The sequence below is a fragment of the Podarcis muralis genome, chromosome 8, assembly GCF_964188315.1.
Source record: "Podarcis muralis chromosome 8, rPodMur119.hap1.1, whole genome shotgun sequence".
Taxonomy (NCBI): Eukaryota; Metazoa; Chordata; class Lepidosauria; order Squamata; family Lacertidae; genus Podarcis; species Podarcis muralis.
This window is the reverse complement of record NC_135662.1, coordinates 240,251-265,064: the sequence shown is the minus strand read 5'-3', so window position 1 is coordinate 265,064 and position 24,814 is coordinate 240,251. Positions and strand designations below refer to the sequence as shown.

The 24,814-nt window shown below is 52.9% G+C and overlaps 1 protein-coding gene across 1 annotated transcript in view; it reads left to right on the top strand.

The window, feature by feature from the left end:
• The window catches only part of EPPK1 (epiplakin 1), a 37,319-nt gene extending 13,879 nt beyond the window's left edge, over positions 1 to 23,440 (top strand). The window contains exon 2 of the mRNA XM_028735860.2: positions 691 to 23,440. Coding sequence (XP_028591693.2) covers positions 776 to 22,492 — 21,717 coding nt within the window. The 5' untranslated portion in view covers positions 691 to 775 and the 3' untranslated portion in view covers positions 22,493 to 23,440. The remainder of the gene's footprint in view (positions 1 to 690) is intronic.
• The last annotated feature ends 1,374 nt before the right edge of the window (positions 23,441 to 24,814 follow it).

The window sequence follows — 24,814 nt, the reverse complement described above, 5'->3', positions numbered from 1 at the left end:
AATCTCTGCCTTTTTATTCCTGCTTTCTCTTTTATTACCAGGGTTTTGGTTTTCATGCCAAGCTTTTGCTTGTGGTGTGTTGTAACATTGCTCCATTATCGCTCGTAATTGCTGGGAGTGTCCTTACAACCGGAAAAGCAGACGTGCGCAGTTGTGAGGAAACACTTTTAAAATCTGTTTCTTTCTCTCCTCAATTATCAGGGAGTATTTTGGAAGTTTCCCCTTGTGTCTCCCCCGTGGGAATGTGTGTGAAGGTAGAAGGTGCATTCCAAGGACACTTTGCAGGTGCCAGTCAGGTTTCAGGTTGCATCAAGAGTGGAATTCCATGCCAGCAATCCTTAGGAAAGGAATTGAAAATGAAACTGCCAGTCTCATAATGCCATTATACAAATCTATGAGGCAACCATATTTGGAGTACTGTGTGCAGGTCTGGTCACCGCATCATGAAAAGGATATTGTAGAGTTGGAAAAGGTTCAGAAAAGGGCCACCAAAATGACTGAGTTTTAGCGACTCCTCTGTGAAGAAGGTTTGCAGCACTGGGGACTTACTAGTTTAGAGAAAAGAAGTTTAGAGCAAGAAGTGGCACAACAGAAGTTTATAAGAGGATGCCTAGCAGGGGGAAAGTGAAAGAGAAAAGGTTTCTGCTCTTCATGACAACTGACTGTTTCCTTTCTTTCCTCTCCTTGCAGAGACCCGCTTGCCACCCGCAAAGGGAGCAGAAGAGTCGCCTGCTTGCGCCAGGAGCGGGAGACTCAGAACAACTGCACAAACAGCATGGAGGCCAGGGGCCCAGGGACCCGGGGGCCAGCAGGGTCAGCAGCCATGCCAGGGGGCTACATCTCCCCCAGCAGCACCTCAGCAGCACCCAAGGCAGACCCACACATCAAGAGCATTGCCGGAGTCTACGTGGAGGCCGCTTCTGGCAAGACGATGAGCCTCAATGAAGCTGTCCAGCATCACTTGCTGCAGCCTGACGTTGCATCAGCTCTCTTGGAGGCCCAGGCAGCCACTGGTGGCATCGTTGACCTTGCGGGAAAGCGGCTGGTCTCTGTGGCAGAGGCCCTGGAGATGGGACTGGCAGGGCTGGAGATGAAGGAGAAGCTGCTCTGCGCAGAGCGAGCAGCAAAGGGCTTCACAGACCCTTACACAGAGGAGAAGATCTCCCTCTACCAAGCCTTGCAGAAAGAGCTCCTTGGAAGGGAACAGGGCCTGTATCTGCTGGAGGCCCAGTTAGCCACTGGGGGCACCATTGAGCCAGCCACAGGCCACCGCATCCCTCCGCAAGAGGCTTATGAGAAGGGCTACCTTGATGAGAAACTAAGCAACTTCCTCTCTGACCCTGAGAACGAGGAGGCCAAGGGCTTCTTGGACCCAAACAACAACCAGAAGGTCACCTACACGGAGCTGATGAGAAGGTGCATTTGTGACCACACCAGAGGCCTGCTCTTGCTGCCACTGAAAATCTCCTTTCCTGGGCTGAGAGGGTCTGTGTGCAGCCATGAGCTCCTGGATGCTGGAATCATTGACTCAGACATGTTCAAAGCCCTCCATGACGGGGAGCTCACGGCGCAGGAAGTGGCGGAGATGGACTCTGTTCAGGGGTACCTCTCTGGGACAAAGAGCATTGCCGGTGTGGCGCTGCTGCACACCAATGAATGCAAGAGTCTGTACCAGGCCTTAGCGGAGCACCTCCTAGTGCCAGGCACAGCTGTGATTCTCCTGCAGGCCCAGGCTGCCACAGGGTGCTTGATAGACCCTGTAAGGAACGAGAAGTTCACGGCCGATGCTGCCATCCGCGCAGGAGTTGTTGGGCCAGAGCTCCATCAGAAACTGTCTTCAGCAGAGAAAGCAGTCACAGGGTACAAAGACCCCTTCACTGGTGAGACGGTCTCTCTGTTTCAAGCCATGAAGAAGGGCCTTGTGCCCAGGGACCCTGGCATTTTCCTGCTGGATGCCCAGTTTGCCACTGGAGGCATCATCGACCCCCACACGCATCACCGGCTTCCTGTGGAGATGGCCTGTCAGCGGGGCCACTTAGACAAGGACACAGAGAGCCTCTTCTGCAATCCCACAGATGAGATCCGTGGGTTCTTTGAGCCCAACTCCAGGGAGAAATTGTCCTATGCAGAACTGCTCTTGAGATGCGTCACAGATCCAGACACGGGTCTCTGCCTCTTGCCTCTCTCAGGAGGCCATGGAAGGGAGCACTTCTTCATTAACCACAACACAAAGTCTGCTCTGGAGAACATGGCTGTGTCTGTGTCCTGTGGGAAATTCAAGGGGAAGCACGTTTCACTCTGGAAGCTCCTCTTCTCAGACTACTTTACAGGAGAGCAGAGGACAGACCTCATCCAGCAGTACCTCTCTAGGCGCCTTTCCGCTCGGCAACTGGCTGACAAAGTCTCTCATACCATCCAGCAAGCCGTTGCCAACTCCAGAGTCACCTTTGAGGGCTTGAGGGACAAGGTGACGCCCGCCCAGCTTCTGAGCTCAGACATCATCAACAAGAATTTGTTTGAGAAGCTGACCCAAGGGGAGACCTTGGCCAAAGATGTTGTCAGCATGGGCACGGTGAAGAAGTATCTGGAAGGGACGGGCAGCATTAGTGGGCTTCTCCTGCCCGACTCCCAGGAGAAGATCAGCATCTACCAAGCAAAGAGGAAAGGCTTCCTGCGGCCAGGCACCTCCCTCATCCTCCTGGAGGCTCAGGCTGCCACAGGATACATCATTGACCCTGCAGCCAACAAGAAATACTCTGTGGACGAGGCCCTGAAGGCCAACGTAATTGGCCCAGATGTTTACGACAAGCTCCTGACTGCCGAGAAAGCTGTCACTGGCTACAGGGATCCTTACACAGGAGAAAAGATCTCCCTCTTCCAGGCTATGATGAAGGATCTGATCATCAGGGACCATGCCATCCGCCTGCTGGAAGCACAGATAGCGACGGGGGGCATCATCGACCCCGTCAACAGCCACCGCCTGCCTGTGGAAGTGGCCTACAAACGGGGCTACTTTGACAAAAAGATGAACCTGATTCTCTCGGACCCCAGTGATGACACCAAGGGCTTCTTTGACCCAAACACCCATGAGAACCTGACCTACCTGCAGCTGAAGGAGAAGTGCATCATAGAGCCCTCAACCTCCCTCTGCCTCCTGCCGCTGAACAGCAAGAAGCCACGCTTCATTGACGAGACCACCAAGCAAGCGTTCAGGGGCTCCTCGGTCTTTGTGAAATACGGGCGCTTCCAAGGGCAAAGGCTCTCCCTGTGGGATTTGCTGAACTCCGAGTACTTCAGCGAGGGAAAGAGGAGGGAAATATTCAACCATTACTGCCTGCAGAAGGTCACCCTGGAGAAAATCCGGCTCATGTTGGAGGAGGAGATGAAGAAATGGGCCTGCATCCAGTTCCCAGCCATAAGGGGCCGCGTCACTGCCTACCACCTGATGGAGATGGGCATAATCGACAGGACCCTCTTTGAAAGGTTGCTGGAGGGAGCTGTGAGCCCAGAGGAGGTTCTGCGCATGGGCTCTGTCCGGAAATACCTCTATGGCACTGGAAGCATCGGAGGCATCGTGCTGCAGCCCTCCAACGAACGAGTGAGTCTCTACGAAGCCATGAAGAGGAACATTGTGGTGCCAGGGGTAGCTGTGCCCTTGCTTGAGGCACAGGCAGCCACTGGCTTCATCGTTGACCCAGTGAAGAATAAAAAACTGGGCCTGGATGAGGCTGTGAAGGAAGGCCTTGTTGGCCCCGAGCTCTATGAGAAACTCCAACGGGCAGAAGAGGCTGTCACTGGCTACAAGGATCCTTTCACAGGCAAGAAGATCTCCCTCTTCCAAGCCATGAAGAAGGGCCTCGTGGCTGACAAACAAGCCAGGCAGCTGATGGATGCCCAGCTGTCAACGGGGGGCGTCATTGATCCGCACTGTGGACATTATGTCCCAGTAGAATTTGCCCAGAAAAAAGGTTACTTGGATGAGGACTTCAGCAAAACACTTTCCAACCCAAGCAGTGGTGCCAAAACTTTCAGCACTCTGGACAGAAAGGAGATGGTGACCTACAGCCAGCTGATAGATCAGTGTCAGAAGGATGAAGCCTCTGGAGTCCACCTGCTACCTCTGCCGCAAGCAGCTTCTCCTGCCACCACAGATGAGCAGATCAAGCAGCTCTTCAGGGAGACCTATGTGCAGGGCAAAAGGGTCTCCCTCTGGGAGCTCCTGAACTCTGGCTACTTCACGGAGGAGCAGAGAAGAGACTTCCTGGAGAAGTATCGGTCTGAGGCAATATCACTACAGGAGCTGGTCACCCTTGTCCAGGAACTTATCAAGGAAATGGAACTAAAGGCTCAAAGCCAAGTCACTTTCCAAGGCCTGAGAGGTGCAGTTCCCGCAGTCTGGCTTCTGGATACTGGCATCATTTCGGAAAAGATATTCAGAGAGCTGGCTCAGGGCAGGAGGACAGCCAGAGAAGTGTCTGAGATGGACAGCGTGAAGAAATACTTGCAGGGCACTGGAAGCATCGCTGGGGTCTTCATTCAGGCCTCCAATGAGAAAATGAGCATTTACCAAGCTATGCAGAAGAGCCTCCTTCTCCCAGGCACAGGGGCAAGGCTTCTGGAAGCCCAGGCAGCGACAGGATCCATCATGGACCCCGTGACCAACCAGAGGCTTGGAGCAGAAGAGGCCATCAAAGCTGGCATTGTGGGTGAAGAACTTGTGGAGCAGCTACTGCAGGCTGAGAGGGCCCTGACAGGCTATCCTGACCCCTACTCAGGGAAGCCCATCTCAGTGTATCAGGCAATCCGGAAGGAGCTGATCTCCACCACGGCTGGCATCCCCTTGCTTGAGGCACAGCTGGCCACTGGAGGGGTCATCGATCCCATCCACCACCTCCACCTTCCTCTCCAAGCGGCCTACAAGCACAACTTCTACGATGAGGAAATGCACAAGACCCTTTCTCAGCAGAGTGACGACACCTGCGTCTTCTTTGACCCCAACACACAGGAAAGCCTGACCTACCAGCAGCTGAAGGAGAGGTGCGTCCGGGATGCCGAGACAGGACACTTGCTGCTTCCTCTCTCGGAAGAGGCCACTTTCTATGCGGATCAGCAGACCATGGAAGTGCTGAAATCTGTCACTGTCGGTGTCAACATTGGGCGGTTTAAAGGCCAAGAGGCTTCTCTCTGGGACTTACTCCACTCTGAGTACATCACCCACAGCAAGCGGAGAGAGCTGGTGGCAGCCTACAAAGAGGGGAACACTGAGATCCTTGATGAGATTGCAGTGGCTGCCTCCAAGGTCATCGAAGACACCGATCAGCAGAGCAAGAGGTTCACTTTCAAGGGCCTGCGCAAGCAGGTGTCAGCCAGCGACCTCTTCCAGTCGGAGCTCATAGACAAGGAAACTCTGGACGAACTGAGAGAGGGGAAGAAAACTGTCCAGGAAGTCACCAAGATGGATTCAGTCAGCCGATACCTTGAGGGCTGCAACTTCATCGCTGGAGTCCTTCTACAGCCAAGCCAGGAGAGGCTGAGCATCTACCAGGCCATGAGGCAGAGTCTCCTCCGGCCAGGGGCAGCTCTGGTGCTGCTGGAAGCCCAGGCTGCCACTGGCTTCCTCCTTGACCCAGTGAGAAACAAGAAGTTGTCAGTAGACGAAGCGCTGGCAGGCGGGCTGATTGGAAGAGAGATTTACGAGAAGCTGCTGAGCGCAGAAAAAGCTGTGACAGGATACACACACCCCTACACAAAAGAACAGATCTCCCTCTTTGAGGCCATGAACGAAGGGCTCATTGTGAAAAGCCATGGCATTCGTCTCCTTGAGGCCCAGATAGCCACGGGGGGCATCATTGACCCTGTTCACAGCCACCGCATCCCCGTAGAAGTAGCTTACAAACGAGGCTACTTTGATGAAAAACTGAACCAGGTCCTTTTGGACCCCACAGATGATACCCAAGGCTTTTTTGACCCCAACACCCACGAGAATCTCACCTACTTGCAGCTTCTAGAACGATGCACCCAAGATCCAGAGACTGGGCTGTACATGCTGCAAATAGTCAAAAGGGGTGGAAGGTACTTTTACATCAACGAGGCAACCAAAAAGTTCCTGCAAGCACAACCGATGCAGATGCACATTGGCAGGTACAAAGGCCAAACCGTCTCCATGTGGGACCTCCTTTGCTCCCCATACATCCAAGAACAGAGAAGGAAAGAGCTGGTGCGCCAGTACAAGTTTGAGGGTCTGACCCTGGAACAACTCAGCAAAGCCATCACTGCTATCATCGAGGAAACGGAGCAGCAGATGCAGGCCCTCAAGGTGAAGGGACCAAGGGGGGACGTGTCAGCGGCAGAGCTGTTCAACTCTGAGATCATTGATAAGAAGACCCTGGATGGGCTTCAGCAGGGGCCTGGTGCCCTTCAGCAACTTGCCCAGAAGGACTCAGTGAAGCGATACCTGGAGGGAACAGGCTGCATCGCCGGAGTCTTAGCAGCCAAAGGGCAGAAGATGACCATCTATGAAGCCATGAAGAAAGGGGTCCTGTCCCCAGAACATGGTCTGATGTTGCTGGAAGCACAGGCTGCCACCGGATTCATCATCGACCCATTGAAGAAGAAGACATTCTCCGTTGACCAAGCAATCTCTGTGAGGCTTGTGGGTGAAGACCTTCGAGAGAAACTTCTTTCTGCAGAGAAAGCCGTTACTGGCTACACTGACCCTTCCACAGGGAACAAAATATCTCTCTTCCAAGCCATGAAAAAAAGCATCGTAGAGAAAGAACTTGCTCTCAGGCTTTTGGAGGCCCAGATTGCCACTGGCGGCATCATTGACCCTGTGCATGGTCACCGCATCCCTGTGGAGGTGGCTTACAAACGGGAGTGTTTGGATGAGGGCACTTACCTCCGGCTTTCTGATCCAAAATATGCTACCAAAGGATTTGTGGATCCCAACACCCAGGAAAGGATTACCTACGCCCAACTATTGCACAGGTGCACCAAAGAGACAGGGGTGTACCTCCTACAGCTGCTGAGCAAGAGGGACTATTTCTATGTAGATGAAATAACAAAAAATATACTTTCATCCACCAAAGTAAATGTAACACTTGGGAAATTCAGGGGCCAGATTGTGTCTCTGTGGGACCTTCTTACTTCAAGCTACTTCACTGAAGAGAAGAGGAACGAGCTGATTAAAAAATACAAACTGGAATCTTCTGCTGTTCTGCAGCACATCACAGATGAAATTCTGAACATAATAAAAGAAAAAGAAGAAAATAGAAGAGACATATGGTTCCAAGGGCTACGGAAACAAGTCACAGCTTCGGAACTACTGAAAGCAGAAATAATAGGTAAAGAGACGCTGAAGAGCCTGGAGGAAGGAAAGCAGACAGCAAAAGACGTGGCAAAGATCGACTCGGTGAGACGCTACCTGGAAGGCACCAGCTGCATTGCCGGAGTGCTTGTGCCGTCCAAGACAGATCCTTCCAAGACCGAGAAGATGAGCATCTACCAGGCCATGTGGAAGAATGTCTTGAGGCCAGGCACTGCTCTGGTGCTGCTGGAAGCACAAGCTGCCACTGGGTTCATCATTGACCCCCTGAAGAATGAGAGACTGTCTGTCGATGAGGCCATCTCTGCCAGGCTGGTGGGTGGAGAAATTCACAACAAGCTCCTTTGTGCTGAGAAAGCTGTCACTGGATATACTGATCCAAACACAGGGAAAAAGATCTCTCTTTTCCAGGCCATGAAGAAAGATCTGATCATCAAAGAGCACGGCATCCGCCTGCTAGAAGCCCAGATTGCTACAGGGGGCATAATTGACCCAGTCAACAGCCATCGTGTCCCTGTTGAGGTGGCCTACAAACGGGGCTATTTTGATGAGAAAATGAACCAAATTCTCTCAGACCCCACGGATGACACCAAGGGCTTCTTCGACCCCAACACCCACGAGAACCTCACGTATATGCAGTTGCTTAAGAGATGTGTTCATGACACAGAAACTGGACTAATGATGCTTCAAATACAGGATCAGACCTCAATTGCCTTCAGTTTGGATGAAAATATAAAGAAGACTTTGAGGTCTACGACAACAAGAGTAAATGTGGGTGATTTCCAAGGACAAGTGGTTTCACTTTGGGATCTCCTCTTCTCTAAATACATTACAGAAAATAAAAGCCAAGAGCTCATAAGACTATACAAATCTGGAAAAAAAACAATTGAGGAAATGATTGCTACATTGATATCAACAATCAAAGAGAAAGAGGAGCAGAGCATCAACCAACAGAGAAAACTAGAACATGAAACCGTCCACCTGTCCTTCGAAGAGAACTGGCAGAAGACCTTGAAGTCCACGACCCTCCAAATGCCTGCTGGACCACAAAGAGGCCAGACGGTCACTGTGTGGGACCTGCTCTTCTCCAACTATATCACGGAAGAAAAGAGGGCAGAGTTCTTGGACTTGTACAAGAGAGGGATGATATCAGTGGACCGGTTGATCCATGTCCTCACCACCCTGGTCAGAAAAAAGGAAGCCACAAGTAGGAAATTGGACATTAAAGTGAGAAGCACCAGCAAAGATGACCCTGAGCGGGAGGAGGAGGAAGAGAAGGATGATGATGAAGAAGAAGAAGAAGAGGAGATGGACGCGCCAGTACTGGGAGAAAAGGAAGTGGCTCTGAAATCCCGGAAGGTTAAAGTCACCGCAAGCGCGTTCCACGGAAGGGAGGTTTCTGTGTGGGACGTGCTCCACTCCAAATACATCCCTGAGGAGAAGCGGAAGGAGCTGCTTCAATGCTATAAATCCGGCATCCTCACCATTGACCAAATGGAAACTGTAGTCACCGCCATCGTCAACAAAACAGAGGAGGAGAAAACAAAGGAAGCATCCCACTCGCCCTCAGGAAGCTGGGAAGAGCCCTTGCGGAATCACACTGTGGTCCTGCATGTGGGTGAGTTCCAGGGGCAAGAAGTCTCCCTGTGGGACCTCCTCTTCTCTCAATACGTTCCAGAAGCCCAGAGAGAGGAGCTCTTCACAAAGTACCGGTCGGGAATCCTCAGCATTCAGGAAATGATCGTCACGCTGGCCCCTCTTCTCACAGAGACAGGAGGAAGCCACGGCGGAGATGGAGAAGCTCCCCGCAGTCCCAGCAGGGAAACATCTTCGCACGAGGAAGAACTGGAAAGTGCCTTGCGGCGGGTGACCGTGGAGGTGCCCTCGGGCAAGTTCAAAGGCCACAGGCAGTCCGCATGGGAGCTTCTCTTCTCCAAATACGTGACCGCAGACAAACGGCGGGAACTCCTGGAGAAGTACCGAGGAGGATCCTTGACCAGCGAGGAGCTCGTCCGAAGAATCACCATCCTCATTGAGGAGATGGAGGAAAAGAGCAACAAGCTGAAATTCTCCGGGCTCAGGAGGCAGGTGACAGCCTCGGAGCTCTTCAACTCGGAAATCATTGACAAGGAAACACTCTCTGAACTCACGCACGGAACCAAAACTGTGGAAGAGGTGACGGAAAGAGATTCGGTGAAGCGATACCTGGAGGGCACCAGCTGCATTGCCGGAGTTCTGGTGCCGTCCCGCTCAGACCCTTCCAAGATGGAGAAGATGACCATCTACCAGGCCATGTGGAAAGGCTTCTTGAGGCCGGGCACCGCCCTGGTGCTGCTGGAGGCCCAGGCCGCCACGGGGTTCATGACGGACCCTCTGAAGAACGAGAAGCTCTCTGTGGACGAAGCTGTCTCTGCCGAGCTGGTGGGTGCCGAGCTGAAGGAGAAGCTTCTCTCTGCAGAGAGAGCCGTGACCGGATACAACGACCCCTACACGGGGAACAAGATCTCCCTTTTCCAGGCCATGAAGAAAGGCCTCATCGTCAAAGATCACGGCATCCGTCTGTTGGAGGCTCAGATCGCCACTGGCGGCATCATCGACCCAGTGCAGAGTCATCGCCTGCCCGTCAACGTAGCGTACAAGCGGGGCTTCTTTGACGAGGAAATGAACCGCGTCCTCTCAGATCCCTCCGATGACACCAAGGGCTTCTTTGATCCCAACACCCATGAGAACCTCACCTACTTGCAGCTCCGACACAGGTGTCTCCCCGATCCTGAGACCGGTCTGTTGATGCTGCAAGTGTTGGACAAGGGCTCCTTTTCCTTCTACCTGAACGACAGGACGAGGAAGGCCCTGCAGTCTGCCAAGACCAGGGTTGGTGTGGGCCTCTTCGAGGGCCAAGACGTCTCCGCCTGGGACCTCCTCTTCTCCAGATACATCTCTCCACATAAGAGGATGGAGCTGCTGAAGCAGTACAAAGCTGGCACTCTAACCCTCGAAGAGATCACCCACATCCTCGTTACCACCGTTACCGAGACGGAGGAAAAGAACGCCAAGCCGACAGGCCACGAACACGCTCCACGTACCCCTCAAGCAACATCACCAAAGCAAGACACTGCCCAGCCATCCTTTGAAGAGAACTGGCAGAAGACCTTGAAGTCCACGACCCTCCAAATGCCTGCTGGGCCACAAAGAGGCCAGACGGTCACTGTGTGGGACCTGCTCTTCTCCAACTATATCACGGAAGAAAAGAGGGCAGAGTTCTTGGACTTGTACAAGAGAGGGATGATATCAGTGGACCGGTTGATCCATGTCCTCACCACCCTGGTCAGAAAAAAGGAAGCCACAAGTAGGAAATTGGACATTAAAGTGAGAAGCACCAGCAACGATGACCCTGAGCGGGAGGAGGAGGAAGTGAAGGATGATGATGAAGAAGAAGAAGAAGAGGAGATGGACGCGCCAGTACTGGGAGAAAAAGAAGCGGCTCTGAAATCCCGGAAGGTTAAAGTCACTGCAAGCGCGTTCCACGGAAGGGAGGTTTCTGTGTGGGACGTGCTCCACTCCAAATACATCCCTGAGGAGAAGCGGAAGGAGCTGCTTCAATGCTATAAATCCGGCATCCTCACCATTGACCAAATGGAAACTGTAGTCACCGCCATCGTCAACAAAACAGAGGAGGAGAAAACAAAGGAAGCATCCCACTCGCCCTCAGGAAGCTGGGAAGAGCCCTTGCGGAATCACACTGTGGTCCTGCATGTGGGTGAGTTCCAGGGGCAAGAAGTCTCCCTGTGGGACCTCCTCTTCTCTCAATACGTTCCAGAAGCCCAGAGAGAGGAGCTCTTCACAAAGTACCGGTCGGGAATCCTCAGCATTCAGGAAATGATCGTCACGCTGGCCCCCCTTCTCACAGAGACAGGAGGAAGCCACGGCGGAGATGGAGAAGCTCCCCGCAGTCCCAGCAGGGAAACATCCTCGCACGAGAAAGAACTGGAAAGTGCCTTGCGGCAGGTGACCATGGAGGTGCCCTCGGGCGAGTTCCAAGGCCACAGGCAGTCCGCATGGGAGCTTCTCTTCTCCAAATACGTGACCGCAGACAAACGGCGGGAACTCCTGGAGAAGTACCGAGGAGGATCCTTGACCAGCGAGGAGCTCATCCGAAGAATCACCATCCTCATTGAGGAGATGGAGGAAAAGAGCAACAAGCTGAAATTCTCCGGGCTCAGGAGGCAGGTGACAGCCTCGGAGCTCTTCAACTCGGAAATCATTGACAAGGAAACACTCTCTGAACTCACGCACGGAACCAAAACTGTGGAAGAGGTCACGGAAAGAGATTCGGTGAAGCGATACCTGGAGGGCACCAGCTGCATTGCCGGAGTTCTGGTGCCGTCCCGCTCAGACCCTTCCAAGACGGAGAAGATGACCATCTACCAGGCCATGTGGAAAGGCTTCTTGAGGCCGGGCACCGCCCTGGTGCTGCTGGAGGCCCAGGCCGCCACGGGGTTCATGACGGACCCTCTGAAGAACGAGAAGCTCTCTGTGGACGAAGCTGTCTCTGCCGAGCTGGTGGGTGCCGAGCTGAAGGAGAAGCTTCTCTCTGCAGAGAGAGCCGTGACCGGATACAACGACCCCTACACGGGGAACAAGATCTCCCTTTTCCAGGCCATGAAGAAAGGCCTCATCGTCAAAGATCACGGCATCCGTCTGTTGGAGGCTCAGATCGCCACTGGCGGCATCATCGACCCAGTGCAGAGTCATCGCCTGCCCGTCAACGTAGCGTACAAGCGGGGCTTCTTTGACGAGGAAATGAACCGCGTCCTCTCAGATCCCTCCGATGACACCAAGGGCTTCTTTGATCCCAACACCCACGAGAACCTCACCTACTTGCAGCTCCGACACAGGTGTCTCCCCGATCCTGAGACCGGTCTGTTGATGCTGCAAGTGTTGGACAAGGGCTCCTTTTCCTTCTACCTGAACGACAGGACGAGGAAGGCCCTGCAGTCTGCCAAGACCAGGGTTGGTGTGGGCCTCTTCGAGGGCCAAGACGTCTCCGCCTGGGACCTCCTCTTCTCCAGATACATCTCTCCACATAAGAGGATGGAGCTGCTGAAGCAGTACAAAGCTGGCACTCTAACCCTCGAAGAGATCACCCACATCCTCGTTACCACCGTTACCGAGACGGAGGAAAAGAACGCCAAGCCGACAGGCCACGAACACGCTCCACGTACCCCTCAAGCAACATCACCAAAGCAAGACACTGCCCAGCCATCCTTTGAAGAGAACTGGCAGAAGACCTTGAAGTCCACGACCCTCCAAATGCCTGCTGGGCCACAAAGAGGCCAGACGGTCACTGTGTGGGACCTGCTCTTCTCCAACTATATCACGGAAGAAAAGAGGGCAGAGTTCTTGGACTTGTACAAGAGAGGGATGATATCAGTGGACCGGTTGATCCATGTCCTCACCACCCTGGTCAGAAAAAAGGAAGCCACAAGTAGGAAATTGGACATTAAAGTGAGAAGCACCAGCAACGATGACCCTGAGCGGGAGGAGGAGGAAGTGAAGGATGATGATGAAGAAGAAGAAGAAGAGGAGATGGACGCGCCAGTACTGGGAGAAAAAGAAGCGGCTCTGAAATCCCGGAAGGTTAAAGTCACTGCAAGCGCGTTCCACGGAAGGGAGGTTTCTGTGTGGGACGTGCTCCACTCCAAATACATCCCTGAGGAGAAGCGGAAGGAGCTGCTTCAATGCTATAAATCCGGCATCCTCACCATTGACCAAATGGAAACTGTAGTCACCGCCATCGTCAACAAAACAGAGGAGGAGAAAACAAAGGAAGCATCCCACTCGCCCTCAGGAAGCTGGGAAGAGCCCTTGCGGAATCACACTGTGGTCCTGCATGTGGGTGAGTTCCAGGGGCAAGAAGTCTCCCTGTGGGACCTCCTCTTCTCTCAATACGTTCCAGAAGCCCAGAGAGAGGAGCTCTTCACAAAGTACCGGTCGGGAATCCTCAGCATTCAGGAAATGATCGTCACGCTGGCCCCCCTTCTCACAGAGACAGGAGGAAGCCACGGCAGAGATGGAGAAGCTCCCCGCAGTCCCAGCAGGGAAACATCCTCGCACGAGAAAGAACTGGAAAGTGCCTTGCGGCAGGTGACCATGGAGGTGCCCTTGGGCGAGTTCCAAGGCCACAGGCAGTCCGCATGGGAGCTTCTCTTCTCCAAATACGTGACCGCAGACAAACGGCGGGAACTCCTGGAGAAGTACCGAGGAGGATCCTTGACCAGCGAGGAGCTCATCCGAAGAATCACCATCCTCATTGAGGAGATGGAGGAAAAGAGCAACAAGCTGAAATTCTCCGGGCTCAGGAGGCAGGTGACAGCCTCGGAGCTCTTCAACTCGGAAATCATTGACAAGGAAACACTCTCTGAACTCACGCACGGAACCAAAACTGTGGAAGAGGTCACGGAAAGAGATTCGGTGAAGCGATACCTGGAGGGCACCAGCTGCATTGCCGGAGTTCTGGTGCCGTCCCGCTCAGACCCTTCCAAGATGGAGAAGATGACCATCTACCAGGCCATGTGGAAAGGCTTCTTGAGGCCGGGCACCGCCCTGGTGCTGCTGGAGGCCCAGGCCGCCACGGGGTTCATGACGGACCCTCTGAAGAACGAGAAGCTCTCTGTGGACGAAGCTGTCTCTGCCGAGCTGGTGGGTGCCGAGCTGAAGGAGAAGCTTCTCTCTGCAGAGAGAGCCGTGACCGGATACAACGACCCCTACACGGGGAACAAGATCTCCCTTTTCCAGGCCATGAAGAAAGGCCTCATCGTCAAAGATCACGGCATCCGTCTGTTGGAGGCTCAGATCGCCACTGGCGGCATCATCGACCCAGTGCAGAGTCATCGCCTGCCCGTCAACGTAGCGTACAAGCGGGGCTTCTTTGACGAGGAAATGAACCGCGTCCTCTCAGATCCCTCCGATGACACCAAGGGCTTCTTTGATCCCAACACCCACGAGAACCTCACCTACTTGCAGCTCCGACACAGGTGTCTCCCCGATCCTGAGACCGGTCTGTTGATGCTGCAAGTGTTGGACAAGGGCTCCTTTTCCTTCTACCTGAACGACAGGACGAGGAAGGCCCTGCAGTCTGCCAAGACCAGGGTTGGTGTGGGCCTCTTCGAGGGCCAAGACGTCTCCGCCTGGGACCTCCTCTTCTCCAGATACATCTCTCCACATAAGAGGATGGAGCTGCTGAAGCAGTACAAAGCTGGCACTCTAACCCTCGAAGAGATCACCCACATCCTCGTTACCACCGTTACCGAGACGGAGGAAAAGAACGCCAAGCCGACAGGCCACGAACACGCTCCACGTACCCCTCAAGCAACATCACCAAAGCAAGACACTGCCCAGCCATCCTTTGAAGAGAACTGGCAGAAGACCTTGAAGTCCACGACCCTCCAAATGCCTGCTGGGCCACAAAGAGGCCAGACGGTCACTGTGTGGGACCTGCTCTTCTCCAACTATATCACGGAAGAAAAGAGGGCAGAGTTCTTGGACTTGTACAAGAGAGGGATGATATCAGTGGACCGGTTGATCCATGTCCTCACCACCCTGGTCAGAAAAAAGGAAGCCACAAGTAGGAAATTGGACATTAAAGTGAGAAGCACCAGCAAAGATGACCCTGAGCGGGAGGAGGAGGAAGTGAAGGATGATGATGAAGAAGAAGAAGAAGAGGAGATGGACGCGCCAGTACTGGGAGAAAAAGAAGCGGCTCTGAAATCCCGGAAGGTTAAAGTCACTGCAAGCGCGTTCCACGGAAGGGAGGTTTCTGTGTGGGACATGCTCCACTCCAAATACATCCCTGAGGAGAAGCGGAAGGAGCTGCTTCAATGCTATAAATCCGGCATCCTCACCATTGACCAAATGGAAACTGTAGTCACCGCCATCGTCAACAAAACAGAGGAGGAGAAAACAAAGGAAGCATCCCACTCGCCCTCAGGAAGCTGGGAAGAGCCCTTGCGGAATCACAGCGTGGTCCTGCATGTGGGTGAGTTCCAGGGGCAAGAAGTCTCCCTGTGGGACCTCCTCTTCTCTCAATACGTTCCAGAAGCCCAGAGAGAGGAGCTCTTCACAAAGTACCGGTCGGGAATCCTCAGCATTCAGGAAATGATCGTCACGCTGGCCCCCCTTCTCACAGAGACAGGAGGAAGCCACGGCGGAGATGGAGAAGCTCCCCGCAGTCCCAGCAGGGAAACATCCTCGCACGAGAAAGAACTGGAAAGTGCCTTGCGGCGGGTGACCATGGAGGTGCCCTCGGGCGAGTTCCAAGGCCACAGGCAGTCTGCATGGGAGCTTCTCTTCTCCAAATACGTGACCACAGACAAACGGCGGGAACTCCTGGAGAAGTACCGAGGAGGATCCTTGACCAGCGAGGAGCTCGTCCGAAGAATCACCATCCTCATTGAGGAGATGGAGGAAAAGAGCAACAAGCTGAAATTCTCCGGGCTCAGGAGGCAGGTGACAGCCTCGGAGCTCTTCAACTCGGAAATCATTGACAAGGAAACACTCTCTGAACTCACGCACGGAACCAAAACTGTGGAAGAGGTGACGGAAAGAGATTCGGTGAAGCGATACCTGGAGGGCACCAGCTGCATTGCCGGAGTTCTGGTGCCGTCCCGCTCAGACCCTTCCAAGACGGAGAAGATGACCATCTACCAGGCCATGTGGAAAGGCTTCTTGAGGGCGGGCACCGCCCTGGTGCTGCTGGAGGCCCAGGCCGCCACGGGGTTCATGACGGACCCTCTGAAGAACGAGAAGCTCTCTGTGGACGAAGCTGTCTCTGCCGAGCTGGTGGGTGCCGAGCTGAAGGAGAAGCTTCTCTCTGCAGAGAGAGCCGTGACTGGATACAACGACCCCTACACGGGGAACAAGATCTCCCTTTTTCAGGCCATGAAGAAAGGCCTCATCGTCAAAGATCACGGCATCCGTCTGTTGGAGGCTCAGATCGCCACTGGCGGCATCATCGACCCAGTGCAGAGTCATCGCCTGCCCGTCAACGTAGCGTACAAGCGGGGCTTCTTTGACGAGGAAATGAACCGCGTCCTCTCAGATCCCTCCGATGACACCAAGGGCTTCTTTGATCCCAACACCCATGAGAACCTCACCTACTTGCAGCTCCGACACAGGTGTCTCCCCGATCCTGAGACCGGTCTGTTGATGCTGCAAGTGTTGGACAAAGGCTCCTTTTCCTTCTATCTGAATGACAGCACGAAGAAGGCCCGGCAGTCTGCCAAGACCAGGGTTGGCGTGGGCCTCTTCGAGGGCCAAGACGTCTCCGCCTGGGACCTCCTCTTCTCCAGATACATCTCTCCGCATAAGAGGATGGAGCTGCTGAAGCAGTACAAAGCTGGCACTCTAACCCTTGAGGAGATCACCCACATCCTCGTTACCACCGTTACCGAGACAGAGGAAAAGAACGCCAAGCCAACAGGCCACGAACACGCTCCACGTACCCCTCAAGCAACATCACCAAAGCAAGACACTGCTCAGCCATCCTTTGAAGAGAACTGGCAGAAGACCTTGAAGTCCACAACCCTCCAAATGCCTGCTGGGCCACAAAGAGGCCAGACGGTCACTGTGTGGGACCTGCTCTTCTCCAACTATATCACGGAAGAAAAGAGGGCAGAGTTCTTGGACTTGTACAAGAGAGGGATGATATCAGTGGACCGGTTGATCCATGTCCTCACCACCCTGGTCACCAAAAAGGAAGCCACAAGTAGGAAACTGGACATTAAAGTTAGAAGCCCCAGCAACGATGACCCTGAGCGGGAGCAGGAGGAGCAGAAGGAGGTGGAGGAAGATGATGATGATGAAGAGGAGATGGATGCGCCAGAACTGGGAGAAAAGGAAGCGCCTCTGAAATCCCGGAAGGTTAAAGTCACCACAAGCGCATTCCATGGAAGGGAGGTTTCCGTGTGGGACGTGCTCCACTCCAAATACATCCCTGAGGAGAAGCGGAAGGAGCTGCTTCAATGCTATAAATCCGGCATCCTCACCATTGACCAAATGGAAACTGTAGTCACCGCCATCGTCAACAAAACAGAGGAGGAGAAAACAAAGGAAGCATCCCACTCGCCCTCGGGAAGCTGGGAAGAGCCCTTGCGGAATCACACGGTGGTCCTGCATGTGGGTGAGTTCCAGGGGCAAGAAGTCTCCCTGTGGGACCTCCTCTTCTCTCAATACGTTCCAGAAGCCCAGAGAGAGGAGCTCTTCACAAAGTACCGGTCAGGAATCCTCAGCATTCAGGAAATGATCGTGACGCTGACCGCCCTTCTCACAGAGACAGGAGAATGCCACGGTGTAGATGGAGAAGCTCCCCGCAGTCCCAGCAGGGAAACATCCTTGTGCGAGGAAGAGTTAGAAAATGCCTTGCAGCGGGTGACCGTGGAGGTGCCCTCGGGTGAGTTCCAAGGCCACAGGCAGTCCGCATGGGAGCTTCTCTTCTCCAGATACATCTCTCCGCATAAGAGGATGGAGCTGCTGAAGCAGTACAAAGCTGGCACCCTAACCCTTGAGGAGATCACCCACATCCTTGTTACCACTGTTCCCGAGACAGAGGAAAGGAACGCCAAGCCGACGGGCCACGAACACGCTCCATGTACCCCTCAAGCAACATCACCAAAGCAAGACACTGCCCAGCCATCCTTTGAAGAGAACTGGCAGAAGACCTTGAAGTCCACGACCCTCCAAATGCCTGCTGGGCCACAAAGAGGCCAGACGGTCACTGTGTGGGACCTGCTCTTCTCCAACTATATCACAGAAGAAAAGAGGGCAGAGTTCTTGGACTTGTACAAGAGAGGGATGATATCAGTGGACCGGTTGATCCATGTCCTCACCACCCTGGTCAGAAAAATGGAAGCCACAAGTAGGAAATTGGACATTAAAGTGAGAAGCACCAGCAACGATGACCCTGAGCGGGAGGAGGAGGAAGTGAAGGATGATGATGAAGAAGAAGAAGAAGAGGAGATGGACGCGCCAGTACTGGGAGAAAAAGAAGTGGCTCTGAAATCCCGGAAGGTTAAAGTCACCGCAAGCGCGTTCCATGGAAGGGAGGTTTCTGTGTGGGACGTGCTCCACTCCAAATACATCCCTGAGGAGAAGCGGAAGGAGCTGCTTCAATGCTATAAATCCGGCATCCTCACCATTGACCAAATGGAAACTGTAGTCACCGCCATCGTCAACAAAACAGAGGAGGAGAAAACAAAGGAAGCATCCCACTCGCCCTCAGGAAGCTGGGAAGAGCCCTTGCGGAATCACAGCGTGGTCCTGCATGTGGGTGAGTTCCAGGGGCAAGAAGTCTCCCTGTGGGACCTCCTCTTCTCTCAATACGTTCCAGAAGCCCAGAGAGAGGAGCTCTTCACAAAGTACCGGTCGGGAATCCTCAGCATTCAGGAAATGATCGTCACACTGGCCCCCCTTCTCACAGAGACAGGAGGAAGCCACGGCGGAGATGGAGAAGCTCCCCGCAGTCCCAGCAGGGAAACATCCTCGCACGAGAAAGAACTGGAAAGTGCCTTGCGGCAGGTGACCATGGAGGTGCCCTCGGGCGAGTTCAAAGGCCACAGGCAGTCCGCATGGGAGCTTCTCTTCTCCAAATACGTGACCACAGACAAACGGCGGGAACTCCTGGAGAAGTACCGAGGAGGATCCTTGACCAGCGAGGAGCTCGTCCGAAGAATCACCATCCTCATTGAGGAGATGGAGGAAAAGAGCAACAAGCTGAAATTCTCCGGGCTCAGGAGGCAGGTGACAGCCTCGGAGCTCTTCAACTCGGAAATCATTGACAAGGAAACACTCTCTGAACTCACGCACGGAACCAAAACTGTGGAAGAGGTCACGGAAAGAGATTCGGTGAAGCGATACCTGGAGGGCACCAGCTGCATTGCCGGAGTTCTGGTGCCGTCCCGCTCAGACCCTTCCAAGATGGAGAAGATGACCATCTACCAGGCCATGTGGAAAGGCTTCTTGAGGCCGGGCACCGCCCTGGTGCTGCTGGAGGCCCAGGCCGCCACGGGGTTCATGACGGACCCTCTGAAGAACGAGAAGCTCTCTGTGGACGAAGCTGTCTCTGCCGAGCTGGTGGGTGCCGAGCTGAAGGAGAAGCTTCTCTCTGCAGAGAGAGCCGTGACCGGATACAACGACCCCTACACGGGGAACAAGATCTCCCTTTTCCAGGCCATGAAGAAAGGCCTCATCGTCAAAGATCACGGCATCCGTCTGTTGGAGGCTCAGATCGCCACTGGCGGCATCATCGACCCAGTGCAGAGTCATCGCCTGCCCGTCAACGTAGCGTACAAGCGGGGCTTCTTTGACGAGGAAATGAACCGCGTCCTCTCAGATCCCTCCGATGACACCAAGGGCTTCTTTGATCCCAACACCCACGAGAACCTCACCTACTTGCAGCTCCGACACAGGTGTCTCCCCGATCCTGAGACCGGTCTGTTGATGCTGCAAGTGTTGGACAAAGGCTCCTTTTCCTTCTATCTGAACGACAGCACGAAGAAGGCCCTGCAGTCTGCCAAGACCAGGGTTGGCGTGGGCCTCTTCGAGGGCCAAGACGTCTCCGCCTGGGACCTCCTCTTCTCCAGATACATCTCTCCGCATAAGAGGATGGAGCTGCTGAAGCAGTACAAAGCTGGCACTCTAACCCTTGAGGATTTCACCCACATCCTCGTTACCACCGTTACCGAGACGGAGGAAAAGAACGCCAAGCCGACAGGCCACGAACACGCTCCACGTACCCCTCAAGCAACATCACCAAAGCAAGACACTGCCCAGCCATCCTTTGAAGAGAACTGGCAGAAGACCTTGAAGTCCACGACCCTCCAAATGCCTGCTGGGCCACAAAGAGGCCAGACGGTCACTGTGTGGGACCTGCTCTTCTCCAACTATATCACGGAAGAAAAGAGGGCAGAGTTCTTGGACTTGTACAAGAGAGGGATGATATCAGTGGACCGGTTGATCCATGTCCTCACCACCCTGGTCAGAAAAAAGGAAGCCACAAGTAGGAAATTGGACATTAAAGTGAGAAGCACCAGCAACGATGACCCTGAGCAGGAGGAGGAGGAGGAAGAAGACGATGATGATGATGATGATGATGAAGAGGAGATGGACGCGCCAGAACTGGGAGAAAAAGAAGTGGCTCTGAAATCCCGGAAGGTTAAAGTCACCACAAGCGCATTCCATGGAAGGGAGGTTTCCGTGTGGGACGTGCTCCACTCCAAATACATCCCTGAGGAGAAGCGGAAGGAGCTGCTTCAACTCTACAAATCTGGAGTCCTCACCATCGACCAAATGGAAACTGTAGTCACCGCCATCGTCAACAAAACAGAGGAGGAGAAAACAAAGGAAGCATCCCACTCGCCCTCAGGAAGCTGGGAAGAGCCCTTGCGGAATCACACTGTGGTCCTGCATGTGGGTGAGTTCCAGGGGCAAGAAGTCTCCCTCTGGGACCTCCTCTTCTCTCTGTACATCTCAGAGGGCAAAAGAGAAGAGCTTCTAAGCATATATAGAAATTGTCAACTTACTCCTGAGGAATTGGCAGCTGTTCTTTCTACTCTTATTACTGAAATGTCAGAGCAAGGTAATAAATTTCCAGCAGATAATCTATCAGCTGCTGACATGTCTTCATCTGGGACAGAAGAAGCATCACTTCTGGAATGGGAAGAAAAGGAAAAAGCTCTGAAATCCCGAATGGTGGAAGTCACCATAGGTGAGTTCCGTGGACAGAAACTTTCTGTGTGGGACATCCTTCACTCCAAGTACATCCCTGAGGAGAAGCAGAAGGAGTTGTTGAAGCTGTACAAATCTGGTATCCTCACCATTGACCAAGTAGAAACTGTTGCCACCTCCATTGTCACTAAAACTGAGGAGCATCCGGAGAGGACTTCACATCTTAGCAGTGACACAACTGAGCAAAAGGATATTGAAGCTCCAGAGTCATCATACTATGACCTTCTCCAGCACACCTTGCGCCTTAAAAATATTGATGTCACCATACGAGAAGTCCATGGTCAAAAGGCTTCCGTCTGGGATCCTTTCTTTTCACGGTTTGTCTCTAATATCAGGAAAGAGGAGATTGTACACAGACATGGAGCACCAACAGTAAGCGTTAAAGAAAGTATTCAAAGCATCACTACACTTATTACAGAACCCGCAGTGGGTAGTGGCACACCATGCGGAAGTAAGGAAATTCCCACTGAAGACATTAAACCACCCAGAACACTTGACACTTCTCAGGCAGAAGACCAAGAGAAAACACAGGATTCTTTGAAATCCAGACTGGTAAACGTATCCATTGGTCAATTCCATGAGCCCCATGTATCACTGTGGGATCTACTCCATTCTCATTATATCCCTGAGGAGAAACGGAAGGAGCTGCTGCAACTGTACCAATCTGGCATCCTCACCATTGACCAAATGGAAACCGTCGTGACTTCAATCATCAACAGAACAGAGGAGGAGAAAGTCACTGACTCTGGATGTGTTGCAAGTCCAAAACAAGAGACACGGTTGCCAGAAAGAGATGAGAACGTTTGCCTCTCCCCTTCCTCTTCTTTGGAAAACATGCTACGCTCTGAGAGTTTTGTGGTGCCAGTTGGAGAGTTCAAAGGGCAGATGGTGTCTTGCTGGAATCTCCTCTCCTCCAAATACATCTCAGAGGAGAAGAAGCAGGAACTTCTAAACAAATGTGAAGCCAAAGCGCTCTCTGTGCAGGAACTGATAGGCATTCTCACCAACATCATCACCAAAATGGAAAAGTGTGACAGAGATCAGCCAGCAAGTGCAGAGGGCAGCCTCACGGAGGAACACGTTGATTCACATGCACGGCAGCAGCAGCTGAGGAAATCCTTGAGGACAACTATGGTCCACGTGACTGCCGGAGAGTACAAGGGGCAAAAGGTGTGTGTGCTGGATCTTCTGTTTTCTAAGTATGTCCCTCAAGATAAAAGGCAAGAGCTCCTTGAACTGTACAGAGCAGGGACACTGTCCATTCAAGAAATGATATCCACCATCACTGCCATGATTGATGAGGTTGAAAGCAAGCATGGGAAGCACAACAGAAAAACGTCCTGCAGAAAAGGGAAAGTATGTTGGAAGGACCAGGGTGCCCACTCATAGCCAACTGAGTCATCAAAGGCCGGTGGCTCGTTCGTCTCTCTCTGACCAAAGGCTGCCTGCCCCCCTCCTCCAGCCTCCATCCTTAACCAACATTCTCCTTCACAAGCACACCAAGGACGGGCCTGTCAGCAGGAAGCCCTTCATCCGCTGTCACCTTTTGAGAGTTCTTCATGCTCTCGTTTCTCTCCGTTCTCTACTGCTGCATTTGCACACTGGTGGGGGGCCTGGGGCAATTCTTGTCTTGAGCATCTGGACTTCTTCCCTGGACTGCCAGTCACAACCGAAAGAAGTTCTGCTCATACAGCACTCTCCTAAATGTGGCAAGTACCTCAGGGACTTTCTAGGAAATTCTACTCTGGGTTTCTATTTGGAAACATTTGTGTGCCCTGAAAGGCATGCGGTGTGTGTGAAAATAGTGTCTGTGACTTCAAGCAATCTCTGCATGAAACAGAGGGGTCTCCATCACCACTGGTGGCTACTCAAGGATGGTGCAACCTGGGTGCAACCAAGGACAAGAGTGAATTATTCGTGACTTGAGGGTGCATTGAGAGTGCTCAAAAGCAGAATGTTACTCCCCCCACCCCCTTCAGAATCTCTTAAGCTGGTCTGTGGAGTTCACAGTGGGAAATGACTTGGGCTGCATACTTGATTTCCACATACATCCATTTTTTGGTCAAGCGCTGCTTTTTCCCTGTAGATTGTGGGGACCATAGGAAACTTGGCTTCAATTTTCACTGATCTTTGTTTCTTCCACACCTGGGGTTGCAACACCTGCCCTGGAAACATTGCAAGTGGGCTGAAGCTGTGAGCCCAGGTCCAAAGGCCCTTCCATTCTGTGACGAGTTCCAGAGCGGGTCCTTCATGAGAAAGGACACTGGAAGGATGTCACAGAGCAACTACTCAGCTTGACTGTTTCTGCTAACAATAAAGGACAACTTTAAAACTCTCTGTAGGGCTATGTGGCTGCATTGACATTTCTTCTGAAGATCCATTGTTTCTCAGTCTCCTAAAGATGGACAGTTTCATTCATTCATTCCAGAATTTAGTATTTATAGGCAAAGTCCTCCTCCCAATCTAGCTTACGTAAAACATGAAAAACTTGAAATAAGTCTTAAATATACATAGAAACAACCCAATTAAAACCAGCAGCAGCAGTTAAAACAATATATAGCCCAGCTCACAGTGTGCTTAACGAAAAGCTGGCTGAAATCTTTTAAGGCCTGTTTGAAAGCTCATGGGCCCTTCCTTGTACATTGCCTGTCTCTGTTGCCCCCTGGGCCGATGGGTCTGGACAGCCAAACCTGTGAGCAGAGGCCCTCTGACGTCAAGTTCATGGTCAGGGCAGGCTCTGACAAGCCCAGGAAGGCCTTCAAATAACCTAGTCCCAAAGCTAAAGGTCAACAGTGCTTAAAACTGAGTTGGAATAAAGCAGGCAGTCAACGTAACCAGTGCAGTATAAGGTCATGAGAGTGGTTAGGGTAGGGGTAGCCAACGTGGTGCCCTCCAGATGTTGTTGGACTATAACTCCCATCAGCCCATGAGCATGGCCATTGGTCAAGGAAGGTGGGAATTGTATTCCAACAACATCTGGAGGGCACCACAATGGCTACCCCTATGTTAGGCAACTTCTTGAAGAACTATAATTCCCAGCACCCTGGGGGAAGCCATGACTGTCCAAGTGGTATAATGGGGCTTGAGCTCCCTGAGCTCATGGGGGTAAACTGACAAGTGTAAAGTGATGCATGTTGGGGCAAAACATCTCAATTGCACCTATGCGCTCCTGAGGTGGCAGCAAACTGGTGGCAGCAAACCAGGAATGAGACCTTGGGATCGCAGGGGGCACCTTGATGAAGACATCAACTCAGTGTGTGGGTTCCTTAGGAAATGGATCATTAGGAAAAGAACTGAAACTCATTACAGTGGTACCTCAGGTTAAGTACTTAATTTGTTCCAGAGGTCTGTTCTTAACCTGAAACTGTTCTTAACCTGAAGCACCGCTTTAGCTAATGGGGTCTCCTGCTGCTGCTGCGCTGCCGGAGCACGATTTCTGTTCTCACCCTGAAGCAAAGTTCTTAGCCCGAGGTAATATTTCTGGGCTAGCGGAGTCTGTAACCTGAAGCGTCCCTCGCCCACCCACAGCCCTGATAGAGAAGAGCAGCTTCCTGCCCAGGCTGGGGGTCCCTCTGTGCACCCCATCTCAGAAAGGCAGCGGCAGCAGCAACCAGCCAGGAAGCCCACAGCCAGTGTCCGCAATGGGGAAGCCAAGCTCCCCTTGACCCACGGCTGCCACAGGGCGGTGACTGGGTCCCACCAGCTCTTGAC